The sequence below is a fragment of the Caretta caretta genome, chromosome 1 (assembly GCF_965140235.1).
Source record: "Caretta caretta isolate rCarCar2 chromosome 1, rCarCar1.hap1, whole genome shotgun sequence".
NCBI lineage: Eukaryota > Metazoa > Chordata > Testudines > Cheloniidae > Caretta > Caretta caretta.
Genome location: NC_134206.1, coordinates 126525662 through 126551796, shown reverse-complemented (window position 1 = coordinate 126551796; position 26135 = coordinate 126525662). Strand labels below are relative to the sequence as shown.

Genomic DNA, 26135 nt, shown 5'->3' with positions numbered 1-26135 from the left:
GAGGCTGTGCCCACTAGACAACACTCCTGCTCCAGGCATTGGAATGGAATCAGAGATCCCTGAGACTCACCATTCCTCTGCTGTGAGCAAATATCTCTGAAACCCCATGGCAAAGTGGCCCACCACTCTCTAATACTGGCCCATCTAGAGGATAACAGCCTACTTCTGTTTTCAGTTACACTGTTAGCTCAAGTGACAGAGTTCTATATGGTGGATCTAAATGTTCCAACCTTGCTGATGACCCATGTGGGTGTCAATATGATGCCACACAATGGAATTTTGGTATTTTTAGTTTGCTTTTTTAAAACCTAGGAAATAACACCCAAAAAATTGTTAGGAAATGACAGAATTAAGGTTGCCTGTGCAACCCCCTGTAGAAAAAATATGTTTGTGATCATTTAATTAAAGACTGTATCATAATGTATAGGCACAAGTGGGCCAAATTATGATTCCACAGATAACTTTCATTCTGGCTTTTCCCAACTATGGAGTGACTTGACTTTGTAACCTTAATGTTCTTTTAACATAGATTTTGTGTGTAGGATATCAGTATAAAGATGCTTTAGACCAGTATAACTATTCCTGTGCCAGTATAATTAAAGCAGTACAACCCCATAGTATGGATGCCATTATCCTGTCATAAAGGTGCTTATGCTGGTATTCCTGCACAGAAGGGGGAACAAGCTATACCAGTATAAGATACTTGTTTACCAGTATAATTGTATCCACAATAGGAATTGTACTGGTATAACTATATTGGAACTATGTAAATTGTAGCAGTGTAGTGAGCATGACCTTGTTGGTAAAAAAAAAAAAAATCACACCCCTAACAGAAATAGTTACACTGGTATAAAAACTGAGTGTAGATAATGCCTTGTCCTCTCATGTGGAACAGCCTTCTATTCATTGTTCCCCCTGGAATTTCTTTTTTAGAACACACTCTTCCTTTGTAAACCAGAGGAACGCACATCTGGGAATAATATAAAGCCTGTGAAAAATACTTTGAGAGAGAGATTCAGCTCCTCCGCAAAATGAATTGCATGTAAATATGTATAACTGAGCCTTTTCAATGCTTAGCATTTCCTTGTGCTGCCACGGCTGGAGACTTAGGTGCAGGAGCAATGCCCTCTGAGTTGGGTGACATTTTTCTGTCAGAAATTTTTTGATGACAAATGCAAACTGAGCAACACTGAAACAGTTCATGAATTCGTGTCAGTTTTGTTTTAGTCAGGGAGAAAAAAATCTGAAAAAATCAAAATGTTTCATTTTGACATTTTCTAAATTTAAACATTTAAATTTTTCAGTTTGAAACAACTTTTTGTTTCAGAATTTCCTTTTTATTTTTATAACCAAAACAATCAAATGTTTAAAAAGGTTGAGATCAAAATCCAGCATTTAAACTTTGTTCAGTCCTAAATTAAATATTTTACTTTTCAATTTTCAAATAAAAATAATTGTTTTGACTTCAACCAGAAATTATCCCCCCACCCCATCTGCCAGCAAACTGAAACACCTGTTATTTGCACAGCTGTCCTTGGGACTGCTGTTCTCTGAGCCTGTTGAAAACAGGCAGGCAAGGAGGACATGTTGATTACTCCATGGCAGAGATACTTTAAATCTTTTGTGCCATGCTTGATTTATTTAAAGTAAAATTTGAGAAATATACATATCTTTAAAACAAAACAAATTGAAGTAACTTTTTGTAAATAACAGTCTTTCTTTAATAAATCCTTTGTTTTAAAGCTTTTAAAATACATTTACATACAATATTTAATTTCTCATGAAAGCAAAGTAGCAATGTTTGTAATCAACTCTAGTACTGTCCAAGTTCCTACATACAGTTCTGTGAAGGTTCCTTGGTCCTGGCCTGCGACATTTATTACGCCAGTCCAGAACTTCTTGCTATGCCATGTGCACTATGGACTAGATGAGATAAAACCAGCCGTTTAATATAAGGCTTTTTTCATTGGCTTGCTCTCCCCTGACCAAGAGAGAGGTTTCTTTAGAAAAAATACAAGGCAATTCACAATGCCATTTCTCATTGGGCAACTGTATATCTCAAAACTTAGCAAAAACTCTCCATTATTCACCATTCATAGAAGATAATCATTATAAATGCCTTCTTATTAAGTGTAGCTAATTAAAACATTTATGTATACAACAATACAACTAAATGCAGTTCAGTAGAATATAACTATCTTTACAAGAAATGGTCTTTCAGAGCAGTTAATGAAGTACAATATGCTTGCTTGTGCTAATTTATTTGTATTTTGCAGAATCTCATGGCAGCATGGCATTTTATGCAGTTCTCAGTATGCATACTGTCAGTCCTCTGCTTGGATACTTCAGTAATAATGGTTAACCAATCGCAAAGCAAAAGCCCTATTAGCAGCTTACTTATTAATTTATTTTCTGTCATGTTTCTACTGGTGATGTCTGTTTAAACAAAGATTTCTGGAGTCAATCCAGCTGAATCAGAGAAAATAACATATAAAATAGTTGAATCAAAACAGATTGTGACTGCTAATGGTCTTTATGTGGCCATTTCTTCTTTAAATCCACTTTCAAAGCCACTCTAAAAACACTGGGGAGAATTACTAATCCCAAGGCAATTTGTAATGAAACAAGTCTGAAAGATATTGTTATATGGCTTCCCTATCAGAAGAATACTAATATCCCTCTCAGCTGCAGGTAGTTTGCAGTGAGGATATAAGATGGAAATGCTGCATGTTCTTGGCATCAAATAGTCTTTGAGTTATTGGAAAAATAGAAATAGTTTTTGTTCTTTTATTTCACCCCTTCAGGGCCCATGAGTAAAGCTGATGATGTGTCTGGACAAAAGCAAATCAATAGTGTACCATTTTTAGTACCTGCTGAATGTTAGGTAATTAATAATTAAAAAAAAGAGAGCTTGTTACACTGGTGAGGTTTACCCTGTTGTCAGAAAACCGACCTGGTTCAGTTGTTTGCTGTATTTATATGCTCTGTCTTCCTGTAGATATGGACATTAAAACTGCTCTTCCTCAAACTGCAGGAAAGGTTTTTCACTAACCTTGATGTGAATCTTTTCAAAAGCCTTTAGGAGAATGGGGAAAAATATTTGTTGAATACTGAAAAATCTCAGTTTGCCAAATTTGTTCTTGGATTAATATTAGTTAGCAAATACTTAAAAAAGAGGAGGAGGAGGAAGACGTTCTAGCAGAAATGACTGTGCCTGCTCAAGGACTGAACAAGAATTTCTGCAAAGAGGAAGCTCTTAAGCAGTGACCAAAATAGTTTGATGGAATTTATACTTTAGAAATTACACCCTTGAGTGGGTGTGAGCTTTCTCCCTCCTCACCTGGATCACAGGAATAGGCTCAGATTTGGTGCTCTGCTTCCTGGAGGTGCAGCCCAAACGGTGGAACGCAAAGGCATCTCTGAGTCCCCTTTGCACTCACCAAATTCAGTGCATCTCCAAAGGTCAAAAGTCTCTTTGGGCAGCCCTGGAGCTGCTCTAATAGAGCTGGTTGAATTTTTTCATCCTAAACGTTTTTCAGCAAAAAATGCAAATTCAGCAACGCTGAAATATTTTGTGAACTCCTTTTGGTTTCGCTGAATTGTTTGTGTGGAAAAAAGAAAACCTCTGACAAAGTCGAAATGTTTCATTTTGACATTTTCTAATGAAAGCATTTCCAGTTTTCAGTTCCAACCAGTTTTCATTTAGAAATTTCCTCCGGTTTATTTTAAAAAATTAAAAAATGTTAAATGCTCGGAATCTAAATGAAAAGTTTCATTTTGCATCAAATATTTTTGACCTTTTGATTTTGCTGAAAATTTCAGAAAATGTAGTGTTTTGGGTTGACACAAAACACATTTTTTCCCTGAGTTTTCAGAATTGCTGGTGAACTGAAAAATCCATTATTTGCACAGCTCTAGCTCTAAGTTATGACAGCCTCCCCGGGCCTGCCTATGGCTTGTGACAGAAGCCAGAACGTCTATAGAAGCAAGCGTTATAGCTCTGTCCTCTTCTACCTTAACACCCCCTATGTCTGGGCTGGCAGGGGAGAGCATACAACTGCCTAGAGCAGCCCACTGTTTAGGGTAGCCAACTTTCTATGTGCACAGAACTGAACACCCTGGTCCCACTCTCTGTCCTGCCCCTCCTCTGAGGCCCCACCCCTGCCATGCCCCTTCTCTGAGGCCCCGCTCCCCACTCACTCTATCCCCCCTCCCTCTGTAGCTCGCTCTCCCCACCCTCACTCACCTGCTCTTTTTTACCAGACTGGTTCAGGGGGTTGGGGTGCGGGAGAGGGTGAGGGCTCCAGCTGAGGGTGTGGGCTCTGGGGTGGGCCAGAAATGAGGAGTTCAGGGTGCAGGAGGGGGCTCTGGGCTGAGGCAGGGGGTTGGGGTGTGTGTGGGGGGGTACGGACTCTGGGCTGGGGGTGTGGGGCTGGGGCTCAGGGATTTCGGGTGCAGGAGAGGGCTCCGGGTTGGGGCTGAGAGGTTCAGTGGGCGGGAAGGGGATCAGGGCTGGGGCCGAGGTCTGGGGCGCAAGGGGTGTATGAATGCACCGGCTGGGTGTGCAGTCTCTAGGGTGGGGTTGGAGATGAGGGGTTTGGTGTGTAGGAGGGGGTCCGGGCTGGGATTGAGGGGTTCAGAGAGCTGGAGTGGGATCAGGACTAGGGCAGGTGGTTGCGGTGCGGGAGTGGGTGTGGGGTGCAGGGGAGTTTGGGTGTAGAAGGGGGTTCCAAGCTAGGGCAGGGAGTTGGGGCATGGGAGGGGGTTAGGAGTGCAGGCTCTGGCCGGCACTTATCTCAAGCAGCATGTCCCCCCTCTGACTCCTACGCAGAGGCACAGCCAGGCTAATGGGAGCTGCAGAGCTGGCACTTGGGGCGGGGGCAGTGTAGGAGCCGGAGCGGGGACATGCCACTGCTTCTGGAAGCCGCGCAGAGCCATGGCAGGCAGGGAGCCTGCCTTAGCCCCGCTGCTCTGCTGACCAGACTTTTAATGGCCCTGTCAGTCGTGCTGACCAGAGCTGCCAGGGTCCCTTTTCCACCGGGCATTCCGGTCAAAAACAGGACCCCTGGCAAACCTACTTATGTCTGTGCCATGAGAATTTTCCCTGGCCCTGTGTATGATTCCTACATGCTGAATGGGGGACAGAATAACCAGTTCAGTTCAGAAGGAGAGCTTGAGTTTCACATTTACTTTATTTCGGATGTGCAAGGCCCTCTGTGATCAACCTCATGCCTTCTGATGCACTTAAACTGTTGTCAACATTGCTGGAAACAAAACTATCACAAGTTAGCAGGACTGCCACTTCTCTCTCTCCTCCAACCCAAGCATGTGTCTGAGCTCCACTGCTTCCATGTGATGGGACTCGCCATTCCTGACGCTTTACTGCAGCTGAGACTCAGACTGGGACCCCAGCATTACCAGGTTGGCCCAAAACTAAGCCTTCCCCAGCTGAGCCAATGGATTCTGCAGGAAGCTTGTCTCAGCTTGAAGTTGCTCTGTAACCTTCCTGCCAGTGCCCAGCCCAAGCGGCTGGACTGGTTTGTGGGGTAGGGAAGGGGGAATCCTCCTTCCTTCTCCAGCTTCAGGGTGACTCCACAGCTGCTCCATGGAGGACACCAGCCCTGAATAACAGTGCTTCAGTGGAGCTGAGGAAATGGTAGAGTACAACAGAAGCCTCGCGGTCTGGACGCCGCAATTATAAAAAATATGAACTGACATGCAGATGAACTGGCCATGGAGTGCTCCTCCCATTTCAGGGGATCTCAGAGATTCATAAAAATATCAGAATGACCTGCCGAACAGGGTCTTCATAGAGCCCAAACAGATCACTTCTATAGGGTTTCCTTATGCCACCAGCCTGCAAAGTGGGAGGGACTTTGCTGAGGTTCAGCCTACGTCTTCCATATAGTAGCATGTTACATTGCTTCTGAGCTACTCACTCCTTCCACTTCTTTCTTCCCCCCTACCCATGCTCTGTCTTCTTTGATTCCTTCCCTCTACTCCCCTTTCCACCTTTCTCTTGCTTCCTCACCTCTGCTTTCCTCTCCCCTACATTTTCCCTTTCTTTCTTTTTTCTTCCACCATCGTTCTACTCCCCTTCCTCCTCCTCTCTCTCTTCCTAACTGTATAAAAGAGCTGTACATAGAAATGGTACAGTTATTTATCTCTGCTCTTACTGAATGCACATGCCCCATTCCAGACCATCACACACCGCCATCTATTTTTCAGTGTATAGGCCCATTAAGGAGTAGGAATTACATATGTATTAGAAAAAATTGCTACAGAAGCTTGCCATACAAACAAAAAAAGTACTCCATTCTTTCCAAGCACCCTGTAGCATGATGACATTGTTTGGCAAGTGGACCCCAAAAAGGAAGCAGTGATACTAAAGCACAGTAGGAGCAAGTCAAATTGGGATGTTCATATGCCATCATCCGTCTGACTTTTGGTGAAAGGCTTTATAATGGAAATGTGAAGCATCACTGGGAGGAAGCTTATATTCTTCCATGTCAGAGAGCACAGTTAAACTTCCCATCATATGGTACTTAGTGTTTCAGAGAAAAAGCAGAAAACCTTCAAAACTATTAACCACATGAACAATATGCATCTCTGATTCTCTCAATCCAGTTGTGCAGCAATTTTAAAAAAATGAAATGTATTTCATAACTTTTTAATTCAATTTTTTTTCTTGTTTTTATACATACCCCTTCCATATCATCCTGATACATGTAGCATTTTCGAAGTTGGGTGCTTCAAGTTATGCTCCTAAATCCATAATTAGACACTTAAATGGAAGCTTTGGCTGATTTTCCAAGGTATTGAACAACCTGTTTCCAGACAAGTTAATAAGAGCTGCAGCTGCTTGAAAATTAGACCACTGTTATATAGGGGCCTAACTACGGATTTAGGGGCCTAACTACAGATTTAATAGCCTAACTTTAGGCACCCAAGTTTGAAAATTGTATATAGAGATATACACAGTATGTATTTCCCTAATGAGTCCTAGTAAAACTGTGTGTGTGTATACACTGTTTTGTTAATACTTATCAGGGTAGATTTATTTCTGCTCCAGTTCCACCTCCCCGCACATGGAGACAGCTGTGGGGATGGGGGTTTGCCCCTGGGGGAGGGTAGCTTTTTAAACTCCAGCCAGAATTCAATAGAAAAGTTGCCTGGAAGAGCACATCTGCTGATTAGCCTGGCCCTGCTCACTGGTAGGGTGGCAGGGAGCTTTTTGCATTTCTGCATTCCCACTCCAGATGAACTTACCACTGCCAGGGGCCCACAGTGTTGAGAGCTGGTGCAAACCCAAAGGTTAAATTGAACCCATCATTTTCAAAACACCTTACAAAAATTAACTAATTAATCCTTACAGTGCCAGAGGAAGGGAGGGATGATTCTATCCATTTTCTAGATCGGTAAACTGAGGCCTGGAGTTTGTCATTTTTCTCCAGGGGAGTCTATCATTGTCAGTTTTACAGTTCACATGCAATCACCAATCATCCATCATGCTGAAAGTTGTGTTTAAGATGTGTAGCAGGAATCTTGTGTTGCTTTTGTGTCAGGAATCCTCATTCAGTCTCTGAAGTCATCACACTTTTTCTGCACTTTCTTCCTTAGCAGGGGTGATGCTGGTCCCTGAAAGGAAAACAGAGGACGGATTTGAGGAGCACTTTGGGTTGAACTACTTGGGACATTTCCTGTTGACTAACCTTCTCTTGGAAACACTGAAGCAATCAGGAACTCGCAGTCACAATGCTAGAGTCATCACCGTCGCGTCAGCCACCCATTATGTAGGGAGATTGCATCTTAATGATTTACAAAGCAGGTACAAATATATTTTTTTTCTGTTTGCACTGGACTTCCACAAACTGCATAGATTAAAGTCAGTATAAATTGTCATTCAATGTCAGCTGTGATTTTCGTTAACCAGAGGCTCAAATAATTGCTGATACCATTAACTTTCATAACGCTGTGATAGCTTTTGGCTTGAGCAACCCTTCCAGTCATGGGTAGGAAAGAAAAATAGCATTTAAACACATTTATAAATTGAGTCTGTTTTACACTGGGCCTTGAAAATCTTTGGGCGCATTTTGGTTCTTATATAATTGTGATGAATGTGATATAAAAAACATTAGACTGACTCCATAACCAGGACATTCAGGATTCTGTGTAACTGGGGCTTTGTAAAATGGCGTATGGATATGTAAAATGGATTCTGGACTCAGGTAATTATCCTACAATCAGATCCACAGGCAGATGCCAGCACAGAGCCCCATTGTAATTCCCCTCCAGTGTAACGCACCACTGTTGTGGTATGCCAGAGCCGTTCTTAGCTTAAAGGGTTTCAGTGCTTCTGGACTACTGAAACTTTGTGATCTGCCAAAGACAGCCACTCCTGCCTGGCTGGCTGGCTTTTAGCTTCTCCCGCACCCACACATTGTCAGCTTCTTCTTCCTTGGCAGCTCCATCAGCTGGCACACAGGTCTTCTCTAACTAGCCAGAAGCACGCTGTATAAGCTTCTCCTCAGAAACCCTGCCAGCTGGCTCCCACTGCACTATGTTGCATATGGCATTCCTCCTGCTCAAGTACCATAACCTAACCCTCTCCCTGCTTCCCTCCACAGCTAGCATGCAATATCCCTACTATGCCTTTTGTCCACCCTGCCTATTTGCCTTTTCCCTAAGTGTACGCCTACAGCTGCTGCCCAGCTGCTCCGGCTCTGCTCTCTCTCCACTGTCCTCCAGCTACACAGTACTCTCACTCCACACACTGTGCCAGCTTTCCCTGTTCGGCTCTCAGCCTTACTGATCAGCCCCTCTGACTGACTGCAACCATGTTCCCACACCCCAACATACCTGCCATGCCCCTTTGCCCGCCTCCTAGCTTTGTCACCCCCATGTCTTCTGAACTTTCCAAAAATGTTGACTGATTAAGGGGTTAACAGAATCCAAAAGTATATTAATGCCTTTTTTTAAGCTGGGCAAAGGTGTTACATAGCAGCATTTTTCCAAATAACAGACCATGTGACTCTGTTTTCTCTTTTGTGCAAGAAAATACAAACCTTTATGCTAAGTGAAACAGGGCTGCTTGTTTAATTAATTTGAGAGTGAGAGAATTGTGTTTCCAAGCTCGATTTACTAACTAATTCAAATGGCTTTATTCTTGCAGTCAAAGTCAAAGAGTTTCAGCTGGTTTCATACTGAAACTAAGCATTTCACATAATTTCCATACCCAATCATATCTCAGTCCCTGTGACCCTCAACAAGGACCTTAGCAAACATTTTGAGGCACCTGGTCTGACTTTTCACTTTGGAATGAAACCTAAAGGCAGAAGGCTTGTGTCTTTTATTGCAAATATTTCACATGTGAACACCACATTAAACATGTCAAGACTTTCTATCTGATTTCTGATTTTATTCTAGGCTATCCATTCCATCACAAGTATATTGCATAATCTCCACAGAGCAGTTGTAATTTCATCTCTCACTTGTAAAACAAGCAAGGAAATTATCCTTACACTTCACATAAAGTACATATGCATTATCTATGATCTGTATGCATTGGATCAGTGGTTCTCAAAGCTGATCCACCGTTTGTTCAGGGAAAGCCCCTGGCACGCCGGACCGGTTTGTTTACCTGCCACGTCCTCAGGCCATTGGCCTGGTTTGCCGCTCCAGGCCAATGGGGGCTGCGGGAAGGGAGGCCAGCACATCCCTTGGCCCACGCCGCTTCCCTGCAGCGCCCATTGGCCTGAAGCAGCAAACCACAGCCAGTGGGAGCCGCGATCGGCTGAACCTGCAGACTCAGCAGATAAACAACCCAGTCCGGTGCCCCAGGGGCTTTCCCTGAACAAGCGGCAGACCGGCTTTGAGAACTACTGCACTGGATGATGCCATTTAATGCAGCTCTGCTATGTCTGTAGATAACAACAGCTTCCTTTATTACAGAGAAACCTTGTACAGTGCCTCTTTAGTTTAGGATGTATTTACCAGTAGCTCACTGTTATTAACTCTTTTTTCAGGGAGATATACACATAAATGTTTTAATTTAGAAAAGCTGTGGCTTAATATGTATAGGAAAAATCTTGCAGCGAAAGTGCCAGTGAGTTTACTATGCAGTCTTGGTGTTGCACAGGTGTAAATTAGGACAGAATCTGGCTAGTTGTGTGCATTTCTAACCAGTGGGAGTTCTGCCTGAATAGAGAGTTCTGACCTACCATATATACACACCCACCAAAGATTTCAAGAAGTGAATTGCAATTTGAACTCCAGACCTATATCTGTGAAAAGACAGCCCTCTCCCCAGACAGGAGAGGCTCTCCACTTATTTTCTCAGTGCCAGATGAATTGTTACTCAACCAATGACCCCACTCAAATCAGTGAACCTAGTTGTGTGTGTGTATGTGTGAGAGAAAGAGAGAGAGAGAGACTGACTGCTCACCAATGTAAGGGAGTTCAATAACCTGGCCTATGCCAGCATGGAGAACTATTACAGTATCATAAATACACAGAAATTGACTATACCACACAACTTGAGATGCGTTGATTCAGAGTAGGATATAACAACTTCACAGCTATAATAAGTAAATCCCAGAATAACCATTACAGTATTGTTCATTGTGCTAACTCCTAATGATTTCCCCCTATTTCTTTCTTTTAAAAGTGTTTTTAAAATACTAATGTAACAGATTATTGCTACTTTTCTAATGTAATATAACGACCTAAATCCACATAAGCAACAGAATCAAAGTTAAAGGTCATACCACCCTTACCTCACCCTTTCCTGCCTACATGTTGCAGTAACATTCATGGCTCTTGGGAGATTTCACATCACAGGACTCTTAAAGCTCCACAGCACACTACTTTGGACCACTGTCTTGGACTTAACCTGGAGAGGAGTGAGACCCCATAGTGCTTTTAAAGATGCAAATACTTTGTGTTTTTTTTTAAAGTCTGTGTGTGTGTGTGTGTGTGTGTGTGTGTGTGTATAAAATATGCCCCAGGGAGGGCAACATCGTTAGTTTTATGATACTGTGTATCTCTCTCCATTTGTTCTGCTGAACTGCCACATTTTCTAAGAGACAGTGCCAAAGTCACCCCTTGTTTTTGCAGTTAAGATGACTGCAAAATCTGTGTGACCTTTTTTCACATACCTTTTTTGTAATTTTGAGCTGCCTTTGGTTGGTTCTGATTGGTCACGTGGTATTGGTTCCGGTTTTCTGATTGGCTGAACATACCCCATATTATCAGGAGAGTTAGTAGATCACCTCCCTTTGAGTAAATTGCTATGTGTGCTGTCTCTGAGACAGTCTGGTAGAAATATCGATAAAAGCAGGGATAACTGCTTATCATGCACTCATCCATCCAAAGATACTTCCGGGATTTTAAATTGGTGGTGCCCAAACTGATGACCCATTAGTAACACCAGAGGGGAGACCCATCCCTCCATCTGAGACCCCAGAGAGAGAAAGGTAGAAGGCCATCACTACTTCGGTGCATAAACCCCAGGTAGGGAGCTTGCCAAGGAGCTGCCCTGTATTAAATTCTCTGCTCCACCAGACTTCCTCTGTCACCTTTTCCATACTCTGTGGACTCCTTGTTGGATTTTTCTTCTGTTTCTTTCTTTTTTTTAAATGGAACGCTTCACGAATATGAATGTAATTCTGGTGCAGGGGCCATGCTAGTTGGATATAATCTGTTTTATCTACACCTCTGTTCTCTTGCTCCAACGGCCCAAAATTCTGGTTTGAAGTCACAAACCACATCGAATACACTGGCCACAAAACACCAGAAGGAGAAATGATTTTAAAATGGTCTCTTTCCTGTGAATAAAGTTACATAAAATATATACAGTGACCTTTGTTATGTTTCTCTTTCTCGTGTTTGTGCTTCTAGTGCTGTGACTTCTACATGTCTTTCTCCTGTACCTTTCCCCCTCTTATATATCTATTAATTTGCATCTTTTTTCTTTTGATTTCTTTGTTGTATCAATTCCTTTTTCCTCCTTTTTCTCTCTTTTTAATCTGTTTACTTGATTTCTAATTTTACATTTTCATCTTCTTTTCTCTTCTTCTTTTGTATATTTATTTCTGTATCTTGGTCTTTTAGCTTTTGCCTCTCTATTTCCATCCTTGCCTTTGTTTTCCTTCTCTGCTTGTTCTGTTTCTCCTTTCCACTTTCTTCTCCATTTTCACCTCCTCTTTCTCTGTTTGCTTCTCATCCGCTTGCCCTTCCACCCCTCCAACCCCATTCCTCTCTTCTGGATGTTTATTTCCCACTAATAGGGCATGCTGTCTGTGACTTGTACACTGTGACAAGACACAGCTTGTTCCACATGGACAAAGCATAGCTTGTTTCATGTGGTCTGTTGGAAAGGAAAACTCACAAGAGCAATGACTGTTCTCACAATGCTTTTGCTGAAGAACATGCTAAAGAACATCAAACATCTTTGTGGTCTTTCAGATCCAGTCCATTTTCAACAGATCTCACATGAGCTCAGGCGAAACCTACTCCATCATCCACATTTTGAAAAATAGCTCTTTAAAGAGTAGTGTATTCCATTAATGTATTCTCTGCATGTCAGAAAACAAAGTTGTGCCTGGAGGTGGGTGAGAAACAATTTTCTTGCCCCATGAGAATTTTTGAGATTTTGAATTTTTGCCCATCCCAAATGGGATGAAAAATTGAAATCTAATAAATAAATAAATTAAATTAAATAAATCACAGGCCCATAATATGAAAAAAAAACACATTAGATTGGGTCAGTCAAAATGTTTCAATGTACATCTACACTTGGAGCTGGAGATGTAATTCCCAGCTTGAGGAGGCATACGCACACTAGCTCTGATCAAGTTAGCACACTAAAAATAGTGTAGCTGTGATGGTGTGAGTGGTGAAATGGGCCAGCTGCTCAAGTATGTGCCTCAGATGGGGTTATACTTGGGATGTCTAGCCCCTGACACCTCTCACACTGTGCCAATTTATTCATATCTTAAAATAGTTTGGTTTTAGTTCAGTTAAAATACTGGTGAAGATTTGGTGAAGGTATAGGGGGAGGATAGGACTAACTTCTTATTTTATCCAAACCATCTGCCTCTCAAGTTTTAAATTAAAGTGAGGAATAGCCCCTCATCCCCACAGAAATGGAACCTAAGGTTATATATCTCTGAATAACTGGGACTATTATGTATTTTTAATTGCTCATATAAGACTGGTAGAAAATTTTCTCTGCCAAGCTTGTTGTGGTTTTGACTAAATAAATATTTTTTGTAAAAGGGGTCTGTTTTCAACAACAAAAAATTCAAATTTTCATTGAAAACGCAGATGCCCGAAAAATGAGCTATTTTATCTGAAAATTGTAATATTTTGATTTGGAAATGCTGCCACAATGCCTCATGTGAATTGAAGTTCAGTTCCTTCATGTCGCTATTCTCCTTCATGGGATGGGCTCCCTGGCCACACTGCGTCTCCCATACTGCACCACCACAACTCTTTAAGGGGGTTGACTTTTGTGCAGCATGGGAGACATAATCCAACGAGGGAGCCCAGCCTACAGAAGAGAACGGGAGCTTGAGGCACTGGAACTAAAGTTCCCATGAGGCACTGCAGCAGCATTTCCAACTCAAAATATTTTGATGTTCGGATGCTCTGTTTTGGTTTTCAGCTGCAATTTTTCAGTTTTCAAATTACCACTGAAAATCAAAATTTTCCACAGATAAAAGCCCCATTTTTGACCAGCTGTATTACATAAGAGCGGCCATACTAAGTCAGACCAAAGGTCCATCTAGCACAGTATCCTGTCTTCCGACAGCAGCCAATGCCGGGTGCCCCAGAGGGAATGAACAGAACAGGTCATCATCAAGTGATCCATCCCCTGTTGTCCATTCCCAGCTTCTGACAAACAGAGGCTAGGGACACCATTTCTTACCCATCCTGGCTAATAGCCATTGATGGACCTATCCTCCATTAATTTATCTACTTTCTTTTTGAACCCTGTTATAGTCTTGGCCTTCACAACATTCTGTGGCAAGGAGTTCCACAGGTTGACTATGCATTGTGTACTCAAAGGTTTTTCCCCATAAAGGAACAAATAATCCTGCCCACCCATCCTGCCTCCAGATAGTGAGATCCCCAAGCACAACAGAATAGGTGCATTTGTACACTGAGGGTGAAGGGGGTTGGATTTGGGGACACCATGTTGGAAGTAGGACACAGAGATTCCAAGTGGTTTCCTTGAGTGCTCTAATATGGAGAGGTTTGGTAACAAGGGAGGGAGGAGTAAGGCCCAGACCAGTGGATCCATCTCTAAGTTGCCTGATCAGCCATTGTCTTCCATGAACATGAGTGTACGAGCAATGGGAGCTACTGAAGCTGCGAAAATTTGCAGCAGTGGCGGCGGCGGCCATGGAGTGGCTACATGGCCTGAGAGAAGGGTCTTTTCTCCCCAGCACTTGTACAGCATCGTGCTTCACAGCCCAGGTACTTGTGCTATATGTTGATTTTCAAGATTTGGCCAAGAAACTTTTAAAATATTGTTTGGAAGCATTTTTAGGCTTTGATGAGTTACTCTGCCTACTTCATACATACCTTGTTGGTCCTGGCTTTGACTGAAATGTTCATGTGTAATTTCCACATTCTATCTCTACTTTCCACCTTGCTGCCGCTTTTGGAAATAATTGGTTTTTCATCACAAATCATGCAGGGATCAGCTTACTGTGATTCAGTGTGACAAAGTATTTGGGAAATTTAAAACCTACTGAATAGGAGGAAGGTGACAATAATACTTCTTTCCCCCTGTTTCCTTGACCACTTGAGCTGCACTGCATGGCCTGGGTTCTCAAGACACACACATGAATCATAAATGACATTTTAAAGATTCTGGTGAGGTTGGATTATTGGCTTCATACAGTTTGAAGAGAATTTTAGTGTGCCATAAATAGTTTAAAGGCAAACCAAAATTATAGGATAGAAAAGACTGCACCAAACAAGCCTCAAATCAAATATCATTCTGAGTAAGAAGGAAAGGGAAACATTTTATTTTTTGCTTGTACTGTCTGCTGAACTTTGCCATTTTAGACTTGCTAAATAAAAATCCCCTCTGCACAAGCTATTTTTCATTTTCCATACTTTTATTAATCCCACATCTTTTCTGACAGCTGGATGTGGGCCTCTGGTGACATGCAGCTTTATATAACTAAGGCCTTCATAAAGGCATTGAATCTGGGAAGTGGATCATCCTCGAGGTCCAAAAATCTCAGGCGTTTGAGTTGTGTCTGTACCTGTTTCTGCTGTATTCCCTCCTTCAGCCATCTGTGTCCTAAGGGGAAGTGGGGTTTTCATGAGATGTCTTGAGTATTTTTAGTAAATCATTTTCTTCTCTGGCCATTATCTTCTTCATTCTGTTACTAAATTAACTTAATGGTTTTGATGACTGTGTACCTCTGTGAGTCCTCAGCTGTATTCTTACCCAGGGTATGTAAAAGCAAACTTTGACAAAGCAGAGAAAATTAAAAAGAAAATAGCAGATTTTTTTTGGTACTGCTAGCCTTAGAGACTGAAGTTTTTTATCACTCTATATAATAGATAGAGATAGTGCAAGTGTTTCCTCTCGGTCCTGCTAATGGTCCTCAGTGCTTTTTTGGAAATAGCTCTGTAGGTTGGGGGTCATTCAGTCTTAATGCCATTCAAGCCTTGACCTCTCTGCTCAGACAGCATGATTAAGTCGATGGGCGCTGAGGATGCTGAGCAGCTCCCAGGATGAAAACATGGTATATAGATACCTCAGCTAAAGGCACTGGACTGAGCCCAACTTATTTCACATGGGCCATCCAAGGGTAATAACTCTTGGTCATTATTAAGCAGGCTAGAAGTGGTGCGGGCTGCAGGGACATGCTGTCCGCTGCTTCCCGCAACTCCCATTGGCTGAGAATGGCGAATTGCGGCCACTGGGAGCTGCGGGCGGCCATGCCTGTGAACGGTCAATGTAAACACTGTCTCATGGCCCTCTAGTGGATTACTCTGAAGGGCTGTGTGCGGCCCGTGAGCCACATGTTGCCCACCACTGATCTAGAAAGAGAACACATAGAGGTAAGACTGATACCATCATTGTCTCACCTTTGTCCTTTTTCCCCAAGCTGCTTTGTTTGTGTCCCTCTTCATTGAGATTATTTTTTCCCAAACTGCCTTGATTCTATATTTTAAATATATACTTGAATGTGAATGTTTTGGAACTTTATACGTAAAGAAAATCCATTGAGTCTATTTCTTGTATTTGCCGTTTGATTTTGCCTTTTCCAGCAATTTCTTATTTTTAACGGCAACATCATAGAATTCTAAACAGGAATAGCTGAGGTTGCATATAATGCAAAGCACACTTTTGATCACTTCAACACCTGGGCGATTTGTCTCGTCCGTCCAAAGGTTTGGTGGTGGGTGGGCAGACTGCTGTATTTTCAACAGTTTTGATCTGTTATCGCTTAAACTACGGAATTAGGAACACTGCAGCATCTTTAGCTTGACACGCTTTTAACATTAGATTCCCAGTGTATTGTGATAATAATGCAAATCTTTAGACCCACATAAAAAAACTGGCCGATTTAAATTATTTTTCTGGCAACTGGCAAATCCATAAAATATCCGACCAGGCTGGTCAAATACTGGCCAGGTGGTAACCCTACATCCCGGCTATGATGAAGCGGCTTTAAGGAACTCCCTTGCTCCCTGGTGCACAACCAGCACTACAGGAGTGTGGAAGAACTTCCACAGAGGCCTTGTTCTCCCTTCCACGTATACGGTCTGGGAGTGGTCAGACCTTGGCAGTATACCAGGGGAAGAAGTCTGTACCAAGCATAGGGCTGATGCAGATTACTTCCCCTGAGGTGAAGGGGAAACCAGGAACTAGATTGTGACCTTCAGAGTCCTGGTCCGCTCCTGGGACAGTGCGGCTATGTGCTGCTCCTTACAAAGGGCTTGTGGCAAAGCCATGACTGAGCATACTATTGATTGTGGGGATTTTGAATTAAACAAATGAGTACTGTTCATGTTTCTTATTTAGCTACTTCAAGTGGTAACAAATAGTTCAAGTAATTACTTCTAAGCTTCTGTATTTGTAGAAAATGGGTATTTTGTCAATACTGACTTGTGCCAATATCTATATGTGGGTTTGTTTTCTGTGAATATGGACATCCTGTAGTTGCTCCTAGAACGAATCATTACTGTTCAAAAGTAGATAAGGAAAGGGTATACCGGTCATTCATAACTGCCTTTTTAAAAGTGAGGATTCTGCTGTTCCTTTGAGGGATCTGGCTTTTGTTGTCACATTGCATAGATTTCAGACTTCAGCCCATGACTGTGGAAGTGGGAGAGTGGAAGGAAGCCTTTCAGCGGTACTTTAGAAGGGGGACCCAGGCCGTATTACAATGATGTGTCCTTTCCTGTGTGGAAAGTGGTGCCCATGCTGGCAAGGCCCATTCTGATTTATTTTGTTATTAATATTTTGTAATATGGTGCCTTAACATTTATTTCCAGGCTGCAGGTTTACAAAAAGAGAGAGAGGAATTCACTCTTCCTTTCCCACATATTATAAATGAATCTGTGTATGATCACACAAGGCATGGAGTGACTGATTTCAGAGAGTGGGAAAAGCTCTGATACTTGATCAATTAATTCCTTTCTTTCTTTCGACTGCAGATCAGAACAAGGGCTCTGGCTAGACTGGTTTAGGAAATATACTCTGCCTCTGGCAGTTCAAGAAATCTGGCAACACAGGGCTAGGTTCTCAGCTGGTATAAATGGATGTTGCTCCATTAACTTCTCTAACCAAACTAACATCAATATTTTAAAATTCTGGTATCTGAACTTAGGCACCTATGACCACATTTTCAAAAAATAATATATCAAGTGTGTATTTAACATTTGCACAAGAAAGTGCAGGCTGAGCACTCATTATGCTCTTGTCTGCAAAATGGATAACTGTGCAATTGCATGTGTGTGGTAGATGTAATTGGTGGCAGGACAGGTACAGTACACATCTCTGTGATGAAATATAGGTAATTTGGTGTATTAGTTCCTTTGAATTTAGTTCTATTTCACTATTGTATATCACGGAATTGTAGAAATGTAGGGCTGGAAGGGGGCCTCAAGAGGTCATCAATCCTACCCCCCTGCCCTGAGGCAGGACCATGTAAAAGTAGACCACCTCTGACAGGTGTTTGTCCAACCTGTTTTTAAAAACCTCCAATGACAGAGATTCCAGAACCTCTCTTAGAAGTCTATTCCAGAGCTTAACTACCGCTATAGTAGAAAGCTTTTCCTACTATCTAACCTAAATCTTCCTTGCTGGAGATTAAGTCCATTACTTCTTATCCTACCTCCAGTGGACATGGAGAACAATTGATCACCGTTGTCTAGTCTATATAACAACCCTTGACATATCAGAAGACTGTCATTAGGTTTCCCCCATAAGTCTCCTTTTCTCAAGACTAAACGTGCAAATTTTTTTTAACCCTTTCCTCAGAGGTCAGGTTTTCAGAATCTTTTAACATTTTTATTCTCTCCTGGACTGTTTCTAGTTTGTTCACATCTTTCCTATATGTATGTTTGTTTTTCAATTAATAAGACTTTTTTCAGCAGGAATATACATATTTTCTCAGATCCTCCCATTCTGCCCTTTCTTGGTTTGTGGTTTCCTTTACTTACATCAATGGAAAATGACTCTTCAGTCTCTGAGAAGTGATTGTACATGATAAAGAGATGTAGCACAGACAAGTAACCTTCATAAATATAATGAGCAATATTTTGGACTCTGAGTTTGGTTTATCATAAAAAGGGAAATGAACTATGTTATAACAAATAGCCAGAAAAGATGCACCTAGGTTCTGCAAAGCATCTATGTAGCTTTGTTAAAAAATAAACAAACTGTAAAATCTTTTAAAAGTCTTAGGGCTTGTCTACACTGTTGCTTAAGTCGATGTAATTTACGTTGCTCAGGGGTGCGAAAGATCCACCCTCTGAACAACGTAAGTTACATTGACTTAAAGGAGTGTCCACACTTCACTGAGGTGGAGTAATTACATCAACGGGCAAGAGCTCTCCCGTCTTCACCAGATGTGCTACATTGGCATAGCTGCATCAATACAGTAGGTCAGCCGTGAACACAAGCCCTTCGAGAATACTTTAAACTCCTGCATGCCATTCTTTGGGGGGACAAAATCTAGAAATCTGATAGCACTGTCAGTGTTTAATAATGGTCTTTTAGATTCTTGACTAAGCAACAATGGTGTTAAAATATAAATCATTTAAGAAGTTTAGTCATTTTAATAGATCGTGCCAGCTTTTGCTATATAAACTGATTCTACCCTAGGCATGCATTGCAGTTGTGCCTGTGGTCTTTCATTAAAAACCCCAGCATGTTACCCACATTGTGCAGCAGTCCCCAAGTTTTGATGGAAGACACAGCTATTTGGCTGTACTGCAGTTTGATCTTAGGGCTCTGTGCCCTGTAGCTAATTAAACACACTGGGAATTGAAGGGGCATGATGGGAGAGGGAGAAGGCATCAGGGTTTTGACCTGTAAAACAATACAGTGGTTAGGGTCAGAAAATCTGAACTTACAGCACCAATGAGATTAAATATAGCTATTTATTGTGATCTCAGCACACTCAGGGTGGCTCTCTGAGGCTTTTGCTTAAGTAAGAAGGGGTGGGGAAGAAAGCCTTCAGGATTTTAGAAATGACATTGAGAGGACATTTAATGTGTTGTTCTAACTAGAACTGGGCAAAATGCTGATTTTTCGGTTCCCTGGTAGTTAAAAAAAAATTGGTTTGAGTTGAACAAAACATTTCATTAAACCTGAAATTAAACATTTTGCTTTGGGTACTTTTAATAAAACCAAAGTAAATTAAGGGCTAGATTCACAAAACATAGCGGAGGAGGAGGTGATGGTAGTGGTGGGTCTTTCTTAACATCTCCTGTTGAAGTTGTTCCACTTTGTATGAAATAATTAAATATTCATTGAACCAGAGAGAGAGAGTGACTATGACTCTATAGCCTGGTGATTAGGACATTCACCTGGAGATGTGTGTGGAGGGAAACCTGGGTTTGTAGAGAAACAATGCCTTAACATGATGCTAGGGAGACAGCTGTTGGAGATAGCCCCTTATGGGTGATTTGTAAAACCAACTTCCTGATTATAATTGATTGGAATTTTTTTTATTTCTCTGCAAATTTAGACCAAACCAAACAAAAAAAATCTTTCATTAATAACCCCAAACCTTGTGGCAAAAAAATGGGGGGGGGGCGGGAATTGGGTTTCCATCTAAAAAACAAAACAAAATAGTTTTTCAATGAAAAGTTAAAAATTTCCATGGAAAACAGATTTTTTTGTGACAAAATTGTTTAGTCAAAAACCATATTTTCTTGTGAAAAACAGTTTAAACAGAAAATTTTCACCCAGATCTAATCCTGATCAGCTGTGGTCACCGGAGATTCCAAAGCATTTTTGTAAGAGTAACAGTGTTGTTCATTCTGTTGTCTTTGACTAATTTGATTCTGTCTACTTACTTTCCCTTGTAGTTTCAATAGAGTAAATTATTCTTTCTTTCCACTACTATGTAGTATAGCTGATGCAGAATTCCCTCTAGAGAGGATTTCTTTTCACTGGTGGGAGAAATAACCCACACACTTCCCGAGACCACTTAGAAATTAATGAGTCTGCTCTACAGCCTTACCTAAGAGGCCTCTGGCTTTTAGCTCATGCAGTAGAGGTTCCTGCACTAGGCTCCAGAGGTCTCAGGTTCAGTCCTGCCCATCAACGAGCAGGGTCTGTCAGTGTTGCAGATGATCTGTAAAGTATTTTGAGATCCTTCTGGTTGAAGGATCTTAAAATTTGGTCAGTTTTCTTGCACAGTTTTATAAAAGATGCTGCAGAGAGAACATAGAGAAAGTGGAGAGTACACAGAAGAGCAACTAGGATGGTGAGAGATTTGCATTGAAATTGATAGGCTCTGAGGCTAAATTCAGGGAGTTAAATATATATTGTACTACCTGGATTATAGGGGATACAATTATGATATGTGATTCTATATGAGGAGGGAGAGGAATTTCATTAGTTAGCAAAGCCTTGGCTGGGATGATTTAGTTGGTGTTGGTCCTGCTTTGAGCAGGGGATTGGACTAGATGACCTCCTGAGGTCTCTTCCAACCCGAATATACTATGATTCTATGAAAAGTAAGACAAGAAATAATGGAATTAATAGTAGTAACTGGGTTTTCAGGACCTGTGTCAATGTTTTATTAATGTTTAATTCAAGTCCCTTTTAATGAAAGTTATTTTTACCTCATTATCATTTGATCAGAGAAAACCAATTCAATGTGTTTTCATTACTTTTATTCAAGACCATAAACAACTACGAGGTAACGAACTTATTATATTTCTCTAAAGTTCTAAACAATATGAAAATTAGATTGAGGTTACAATGTAAATCAAGTTAGTCAAATCAAGGAGTTAACAATAATACAAATTAAAATTGGTTAACTAAAAAGAAAACAATCTGAGACCAATAATTGCTCAGACAAATTGCATGAGCACATTCAGCAATCAAATTCTAAAGTTAACATAATGACTGAATGGTGTACTTAGTCTTTCTGTCTCTGTGGAGTTGATTTAGCAGCTTATACTTTCCTTTGTGGAAATAATGTGTTAAGGTTAGATTCCTTTTCATACCCAGGGTGACATTGAGTGATCTGCTTTGAACCTAGGTTAATTGATGCCCAGTGGTAACTTGTACTATGGACTTATATGCATCCGCTATAACTGGTCTCTCTCTTTCTCTCTCTCTCTCACAGACACACACACACACCCTAAACTATAACTGCACTACTTTGACTAACTCCGTCATTTTTATTCCAATGCAATAACACTAAAAGTGGTTTTTATTCATTATTAAAAGACCTAGTCCACTCCTAGACCCGGCTGATACCTTTATAATGGTTGAGCTACTTTATCTATTATGTTACAGCTCAGACAATTGACTGATGTTATGACACTTTATATGATCTTCTTTATTACTATCTCACAGCTAAATACATGGTGGAACAGCTTGTTTAGCATAAATAGTGAACACATATTTCAAGGGACCATTTCAAGTGGCCACTTTACCTTGAATGGTCCCTTGAAATATGTGTTAACTGCTTATGCTAAACAATCTGTTCCATCTTGTATTTAGCTGTAACCCTTTCAGTACATTTCCTAGACCTGAAGAAGAGCTCTGTGTACCTCAAAAGCTTGTCTCTCTCTCTCACCAACAGAAGTTGGTCCAATAAAAGATATTACCTCACTCACCTCATCTCTCAAAGTTGTACTGTCATTTTGTTTTTATTGCTACTTGACTTTTTCTTTTGGACAAATATAGAAACAATTAAAGAGAATGAACTGGCAAGTTAATATTATACTTCTTTACTTCCTGCAGCTAGGATGCAAATACAGCCCTTTGCTTTCCGTTTTTATTTCTTTTCTTAAATTTCCCTGGAATTTATTGGTGTTTGTTTAATTTTTCTTTAAGGGTGAAAAATCAATAAAAAACAAAAATGAAGGGCAGCTGGCATGGGGGCAGGGGTGTCTGGAATTCCCGGTGGCTGGGGCATGGCGGAGAGGACAGGGAGGGGTTACTCACAATGTGACAGTCAAGGAAGCCTTCTGCTTCCTGCAGCAGTCAGGTGGTCTTGGCTGCTGGGGCCTGGCTTCCTGCCCTTTTCGCTCCTCCACTGTGCAGAGGAAGCAGACAGGAACCATGCTGAAGGGCCAGCATCAGGAAGGGAGAATCATAGAATCATAGAATATCAGGGTTGGAAGGGACCTCAGGAGGTTATCTAGCCCAACCCCCTGCTCAAAGCAGGACCGATCCCCAATTAAATCATCCCAGCCAGGGCTTTGTCAAGCCTGACCTTAAAAACTTCTAAGGAAGGAGATTCCACCACCTCCCTAGGTATCGCATTCCAGTGTTTCACCACCATCCTAGTGAAAAAGTTTTTCCTAATATCCAACCTAAATCTCCCCCACTGCAACTTAAGACCATTACTCCTTGTTCTGTCATCTGCTACCACTGAGAACAGTCTAGATCCATCCTCTTTGGAACCCCCTTTCAGGTAGTTGAAAGCAGCTATCAAATCCCCCCTCATTCTTCTCTTCCGTAGACTAAACATCCCCAGTTCCCTCAGCCTCTCCTCATAAGTCATGTGTTCCAGTCCCCTAATCATTTTTGTTGCCCTCCGCTGGACTCTTTCCAATTTTTCCACATCCTTCTTGTAGTGTGGGGCCCAAAACTGGACACAGTACTCCAGATGAGGCCTCACCAGTGTTGAATAGAGGGGAACGATCACTGGCAATGCCCCTCAATCTGCTGGCAATGCCCCTAGTATACATCCCAAAATGCCATTGGCCTTCTTGGCAACAAGGGCACACTGTTGACTCATATCCAGCTTCTCGTCCACTGTAACCCCTAGGTCCTTTTCTGCAGAACTGCTGCTGACCCATTCAGTCCCTAGTCTGTAGCGGTGCATTGGATTCTTCCGTCCTAAGTGCAGGACTCTTGTTGAACCTCATCAGATTTCTTTTGGCCCAATCCTCCAATTTGTCTAGGTCCCTCTGTATCCTATCCCTACCCTCCAGTGTATCTACCTCTCCTCCCAGTTTAGTGTCACCTGCAAATTTGCTCAGGGTGCAATCCACGCCATCCTCCAGATCATTTATGAAGATTTTGAACAAAACCAGCCCCAGGACCGACCCTTGGGGCACTCCACTTGGTACCGGCTGCCAACTAGACATGGAGCCATTGATCACTACCCGTTGAGCCCAAAAATCTAGCCAGCTTTCTATCCACCTTATAGTCCATTCATCCAGCCCATACTTCTTTAACTTACTGGCAAGAATACTGTGGGAGACAGTGTCAAAAGTTTTGCTAAAGTCAAGGAACAACACATCCACTGCTTTCTCTTCATCCACAGAACCAGTTATCTCATCATAGAAGGCAATTAGATTAGTCAGGCATGACTTGCCCTTGGTGAATCCATGCTGACTGTTCCTGATCACTTTCCTCTCCTCTAAGTGCTTCAGAATTGATTCCTTGAGGACCTGCTCCATGATTTTTCCAGGGACTGAGGTGAGGCTGACTGGCCTGTAGTTCCCAGGATCCTCTTTCTTCCCTTTTTTAAAGATGGGCACTACATTAGCCTTTTTCCAGTCGTCCAGGACTTCCCCCGATTGCCATGAGTTTTCAAAGATAATGGCTAATGGCTCTGCAATCACATGTGCCAACTCCTTTAGCACTCTCGGATGCAACACATCTGGCCGCATGGACTTGTGCATGTCCAGCTTTTCTAAATAGAAGAAGTGAAGAAGGCTGCACCCTGTGAGTCTGATATCCCTGTCAGAGAGAACCCCCTTGTCCCCCTGGACCTGGGATCAGGAGAGCATTCTGTCTGGCAAGGGGACTCAATACTCATGGGATGCAGCATTTAGGGTTACCATACGTCTGTATTTTCCCGGACACGTCCAGCTTTTTGGTTCTTAAATCACCGTCCGGGAGGAATTTTTAAATAACTAAAAACGTTGGGGATTTTGCCATTATTATTTTTCCCCAAAGAAGAGTTGATCATTCAAGAAAGAAAGTGAATGTTGATCATTCGAGAAAGAAAGTGAATGTTGATCACTGGAGAAAGTGCCCACTTTTTCCCCCTAGCTCCCAGCGCTTGCGCCATGAAACAGCTGTTTTGCATGGCTGGGAGAGAGGGGGGGAAGGAGGGGGAACGCAGCACGCTCAGGGGAGGAGGCTGGGCCTGGGCAGGGATTTGAGGAAAGGGGTCCAATAGGGCGGGGGGGGGGGCAGATTTGGGGTGGGGATTTTGGGGAAGGGGTTGGAATGGGAGTGGGGAAGGGGTGGATTTGGGGCAGGGGTGGGGGCAGGGGGCGCGAGCAAGTATCTCCCCAACCCCTTCCCCCCCTCCCCCCCCCCCCGTGGAGTGTCCTCTTTTTTGAATGTTCAAATATGCTCACCCTAGTAGCGTTCCACTCTGAGGGCCCGTTGCTGCAGTGGTCAGGTGGTCTCAGGTCCCAGGACCTGGTTCCCTTCCTGTCTCTCTCCAAGAAATTCCCAGGTCCTGCAAAAGCCAAAATTCAGATGAAAACTGTAAAATCCAAATACTAGCTTTTTCAATAGCCGGGGATTTTTCCGAGAAACATCGGTAAATACTGAAAACAAAGAGACTTGGCTATTAAAGTCACTGTTGCTTCTGAAAGTTCCTGATTATTCACATTGTTGGCATCCAGCACTGCTGTTAGATAGCTTCACTGGACTTATAAATCCACATGAAATGAGAGTGCTTGCTAGAGGCCTATTCTTCCACCTCAAGGCTGACTAGTCAAGTGTACAGAACATTAAAAGCCAAGTATGATATGGGAAATAAAGAGTAAACAGAATTCTGAGAAACAGTTACCATTCAGTCAGCACATACTCTTCTGTGCATAACAAAACACAGAAAATCTTCCTAGGCATTACCCTTGTCTCTGTGAAGCGCTGAGAGATTAAATGAAAGGTCTGCAGTAATTACAGAAGCAGAGTTGTCATGGAAGTGGAATTCATAGAAGTGATGTTGAAACCCCAATCTGGGGGAGTATTTTCAGTGACATACCTACTAATTTGCTTGACAGTAGCATTCTTTATTCAGACAGAATTTTAAAAAATGAAGTGAAACATGATTAATCAGCAACTACTAACTAAGAAGGTTGACTTTGAGGAATTTGAATTTGAGAACTTCCAACATCTGAATCACAGAAGGGGCACATGGGTTCTGAACATAAATGTTTTGACATAGAGTCTATCAGTTTTATGTTTACATTACATATGCCGTTTGTCATGGGCTCCATTTAAACCGTTGTTCTAACTAGTTATCTTCCAATGTTAAAGGTTTTATGACTTCTGTAGTACAACTTTTAATTAGCTTGTCACCATACTAACCATCACACACTTTTGCCTGCCTATCCACCTGTATCTTGTTATAATCCTAGTCTGTGATCTGCGGCAACATAATGCATCCGTGATCAGGGCCCAATAGGTGCTGCAGTTGTATAAAGAATAAATA

General features: G+C 42.0%; 1 protein-coding gene across 5 annotated transcripts in view; it reads left to right on the top strand.

The window, feature by feature from the left end:
- DHRSX (dehydrogenase/reductase X-linked) overlaps window positions 1–26135 on the top strand; it is a 223268-nt gene that overhangs the window by 161530 nt on the left and 35603 nt on the right. For 3 of the 5 annotated variants that reach the window (XM_048859786.2, XM_075131084.1, XM_048859806.2), the window contains one exon: window positions 7621–7828. In XM_048859786.2, the coding sequence (XP_048715743.2) occupies window positions 7621–7828 (208 nt within the window). The remainder of the gene's footprint in view (window positions 1–7620; window positions 7829–26135) is intronic. The other 2 variants (XM_048859796.2, XM_048859816.2) reach the window with 1 other exon arrangement.